This window comes from Peromyscus eremicus, chromosome 17 (assembly GCF_949786415.1).
Source record: "Peromyscus eremicus chromosome 17, PerEre_H2_v1, whole genome shotgun sequence".
Lineage (NCBI taxonomy): Eukaryota > Metazoa > Chordata > Mammalia > Rodentia > Cricetidae > Peromyscus > Peromyscus eremicus.
The window spans coordinates 13,736,207-13,740,797 of NC_081433.1; the positions used below are offsets into that span (position 1 = coordinate 13,736,207).

At 41.0% G+C, this 4,591-nt stretch overlaps 1 protein-coding gene across 1 annotated transcript; it reads left to right on the forward strand.

Moving 5' to 3' along the window:
- The first annotated feature begins 224 nt into the window (after positions 1-224).
- Positions 225-4,358, forward strand: LOC131894689 (alpha-defensin 23-like). Its single transcript, XM_059244996.1, has 2 exons — positions 225-396; positions 4,246-4,358. The coding sequence occupies exons 1-2, from the start codon at positions 225-227 to the stop codon at positions 4,356-4,358; spliced, it is 285 nt and encodes a 94-aa protein (XP_059100979.1).
- Positions 4,359-4,591: the final 233 nt, after the last annotated feature.

Sequence of the window (4,591 nt, forward strand, 5' to 3'; positions counted from 1 at the left end):
GGGAGGCCTGTCACTGAACACACAGACCAACATCGTGATGGCAGCTGTGAGAACAGAGAAACATCAAAGGACAACCATCTCTCCCAGTTCCCATCAGCGCATGCCTTCTCTAACAACAGGGCCTGTCTCTGCTCCTTCTCATGACAGGCCTATAAATGCAGGCTGGCTCCTCACTCCCCACACACTGGGCTCCTGCTCACCCTTCCTCCAGGTGACTCTCAGCCATGAAGACACTTGTCCTCCTCTCTGCCCTTGTCCTGCTGGCCTACCTGGCCCAGGCTGATTCTCTCCCTGAAGCAACTGAGGAGACTAAAAATGAGGATCAGCCAGGGGTTGAGGACCAGGATGTGTCCATCTCCTTTGGAGGCCCAGTAGGCTCTGCTCTTCAAGATGCAGGTGAGTGGTGGTGCCCAGTACAATAGAGGGTTGGAGTCTCCTGACAGACAGGTGAAGATGTACCCTGGAATCCTGTCCAGAGCTGTGTGATTCAGGTAAGTATCTCTGTTTATCCTCTAGGACCTTCCCCATCTTATTCATAGAAGTAAGAGTAAGAGTCAAAAAGTGTAATTGATTTTCTTTCTTTTTAAATTTTTTGATCTAAAAATTTATGTGTGGAATAATTTTAAAATATAGAACCAATTGATTAGCCCTTTATCTATTCATTCGATAAATTTGTTATAGAAAGAAAAATCTGCTTTGCATAAAATAATAGATTTAGGAATCAAATGCCAGTGTGTGAATGTGTTGATTCAAGAAGACACAAAAAGGTGAAGGAAAGTGAAATGCCTGTCAAGTTGTGCATGTGATCAACACTTGTTCAGTGTATTATTGTCCAGTGTTTGAAGTTGATCATGGTGCTGGGTGTGATGTCACCAACACAAACAAACCTATTCTGTACCATCCATCATGCACTTTCATAGTATTTTACACTATTGCATACTGTTGGTTACCTTACTTAATGCCTGATGTTCTCTGTTTCCTCAGCCGCAAGAAAGGTGAAATGTGTCTGCACAAAATATAGTTGCAGACGTTCCTAACAAGTCTCTGGGATCTGCCGCAAAGTTCCAGTTCACTCTGTATTCTGCTGCCGCTGAGACCAGAGACAAGATCACCATGTGCTCTGAGATCTCATTATCTGTCACTGCTCTTGTACTTTGCCTCAATTGTTTTTCCTTCTCCAATAAATTTCCTTGCAGAAAAAGAATTTGTTTTTATGCTTCTTTGATGCCTTCTATATGGCTTAGTCAGGACTCTTCTGAGCTATCTAGTAGAATCTGCAATGAAACCGTTATAAAAGATGCCTGGGGTCACTGATGTGTACTATCACATCGACTGCAAATAGTGAAAGTTTGATTTCTTCCTTTCCAAATTGTATCCACTTGATCTCCTTTTGTTGTCTTATTGCTCTAGCTAGCACTTCAAGTACTACATTGAATAAATATGGGAAGAGTAGACAGCCTTGTCTTTTTCCTTATTTTAGTGGAATTGCTTGGAGTTTCTCTCCATTTATTTTGATGTTGGCTGTCAGCTTGCTGTAAATTGCCTTTATTATGTTTAGGTAGTTTCCTTGTGTTCCTGATCTCTCCAAGACCTTTATCATGAAGGGGTGTTGGGTTTTGTCAAAACCAGATTTGATTTCATTGATAATAAATATGAATACTTAATGGATAAAACAATAACTCTCTAGAGTGAAGTTGCCACTACTCAGATACTTTATAAGGAAACAAGATTATTGTTAACTGATAAAATATGTTCTATGGAATCATGTGTTTCAGAAGAACATGAAGGGTTGCATGATTCCATGAAATCTCTGGAATTCCTTACAACAGAGGAGATTCACTCACTGGAACAGACCCTAGGTGCTTGTTTGCAAGCCCTGGAAGAAACTCTCAGTAAAGATGACAAGGGACCTAATAAGGAAAAGGGCATGAAAACCTTCTCCAACTCCTTGTAAGAGGTCACATACAATGGCAGGAAGCACTACCTCCTTTGGGTCATATAGCCCAAGGTCATGGGTGGAGCAAATACCACTACGCATGCATGTATAGGGATTTGATGCGATTCATTGAATTCCTCCAGTCTTTGGGCTGAGAACAATCATTGCATATATATATGGTGTATTGAGATATGGTTTCTCTTTTTAGTCCTGGTTGTCCTGGAACTCACTTTGTAGATCAGGTTGGTCTCCAACTCACAGAAATCACCTGCCTCTGACTTCTAAGTGCTGGAATTAAAGAATTAAAGGTATGTGCCACCACTACCCAGCTAGATAATTTAAAAATATATTTTCTAAGTTGATAGGCAAAAATTGGCATTCCACTGAAGTGCCATTTGCATTTTTGTATGAGTTAGTGCTCCATTTGCATAGAAAGAATAATTTGCAGTTCCTGGTAAACTGTTGTTATTGCTCATTTTGCATTTTGGTTAGTGTGTAATATTAACAGCTCTTCATAAATTTGATGAATTAGCATTGTTTCCTAGGTTTTACAAAAGTTTTGAAAGCTTATAATTTTCTCTAGCATTAATTCCATAGTACATAAATCCTCTATTGCTCCCACTGACTTTTGTAAACCTGGAATTTCTGTATTAGTGATTTCCTGGCATATACGCATGCCTTCCAAATCATGTCCTGAGTCAAGTTCTTTCTCTCCAGCAACATTTCATGAATGTTGTCATTCTGACATAAAGATCACATGCATTCTCCCAGCACGTGCAGAGGAAACAGGACTAGAGTTGGCACTGATGAGTCAGAGATCGCAAAGTGACTTTGGTGACACCTTCCTGGGCTGTTCCTGCTTCTTCTCTGCCCTTCTGTGCCACAACCTTCTTTCCATCCTCAGCCAAGACATAAGTCTTTTCATCAAAGATCCAAAATTGATCCTGGACTATTACCTCTCATCTTGACCTGACCAATTTGTGTGCTCAGGATGCCAGATTGTTCCCTGTGCTTTGAAGACATTCAGACTGATGCTCACCGCAGTATGGAACCCCAAGATGGGCCACAGCTTTCAGTACTTGATTCTCCTTGCAGTCGACATGTAGACACAACACCAACATTTCTGTCTTTGTTTCTGAATTTTTATTGAAATTGTTCTTTTTGTACAGTATACTCTGATCACAGAATTCCCTCTACAATATCCTCCCAGGTCTTCTCTACCACTCCAACTTGATGCCTTCTCTCTTTCTCTCTGTTTAGAAAACAAGCAGGCAAATAAAACAAATAAACAAACAAGAATAATTATCATTATCAGCTGGAAGGGAGGGCTGTCACTTAACACACAGAACAACATCTTGATGGCAGCTGTGAGAACAGAGGAACATCAAAGGGATCTGGAGGGCAACCATCTCTCCCAGTTCCCATCAGCGCATGCCCTCTCTAACAACAGGGCCTGTCTCTGCACCTTCTCATGACAGCCCTATAAATGCAGGCTGGCTCCTCACTCCCCACACACTGGGCTCCTGCTTCCTTCCTCAATGTGACTCTCAGCCATGAACTCAATTGTCCTCCTCACTGCCCTTATCTAGCTTGTCTTCCTTGCCCAGACATCCTCTCCCAGAAGCTACTGAAGAGACTAAAAATGAGGAGCATTCAGGGGTAGAGGACCAGGATGTGTCCATCTCCTTTGGAGGTCCGGAAGGCTCTCCTCTTCAAGATGCAGGTGAGGGGTGGTGCCCAGTATGATAGTGGGTTGGAGTCTCCTGAGAGAGGGGTGAAGATGTGCCTTGGAATCCTGTCACAAGCAATCTGGCTCTCTTGATAACTCTGTCTTACTTCCTTCTATTTCATATTCATAGCGTTAACAGTGAGACAGAAGTAAAATTTTTTTCTTTCATTTTCTTTTCCTTTAGTTTTTTGCTCTAAAAATACAATTTGGAATTTTACCAGGATGTAGAGCAATATATTGAGTAGATCCTTATACAACAAAAGAAGTAGTCTTAGGTATGAGGAAAATAATTTTATTGCCTAAGAGAACTTCAAATCAGTGTAAGAGTTCATTCAATTATATAAATGGTAAGAAAAGGAGCATAAAAATTAAAGATACATCAGAATGGATCTGATGTCTGGCATATTATCAACACTCCTCAGGTACATTATTTCAATTTGTGTTGAGTTAACCATCTTGCTGGTTGTAATGTTGCCAACAAAACATACCCATGCTTGTATGACACATCTTCATAGGACTGTATGCTATCTCATCCTGCTGACCTCAAACTCGATTCCTGTTTCTCTCTTTGTATCTCCAGCCTCAAAAAATCTCTTGACATGCTACTGTCAAAGCCGATCCTGCAAAATGCTAGAACGCATCAGTGGGATTTGCACCAAGGGTAGAAAAATCTATGTGTTCTGCTGCAGCTGAGCATGGAGACCAGAAACAACAAGATGACCATCTGAGGCCCGAGAGAGGCCTCTGATTACCACAGCCCTCGTGTTTCTCCTTTGTCCCAATAAATTGCTTGCATTATGCTCCCTGTGTGTTTGCATTCTTTTAGTGTTTGCTATAAGGCTCAGTCAGGAGTCCTCTGGATATCAAGTACCATAACCTTCAAGGAAACCTTTGCAATTGAATAAATAATTTAGTTTTTATTTAAA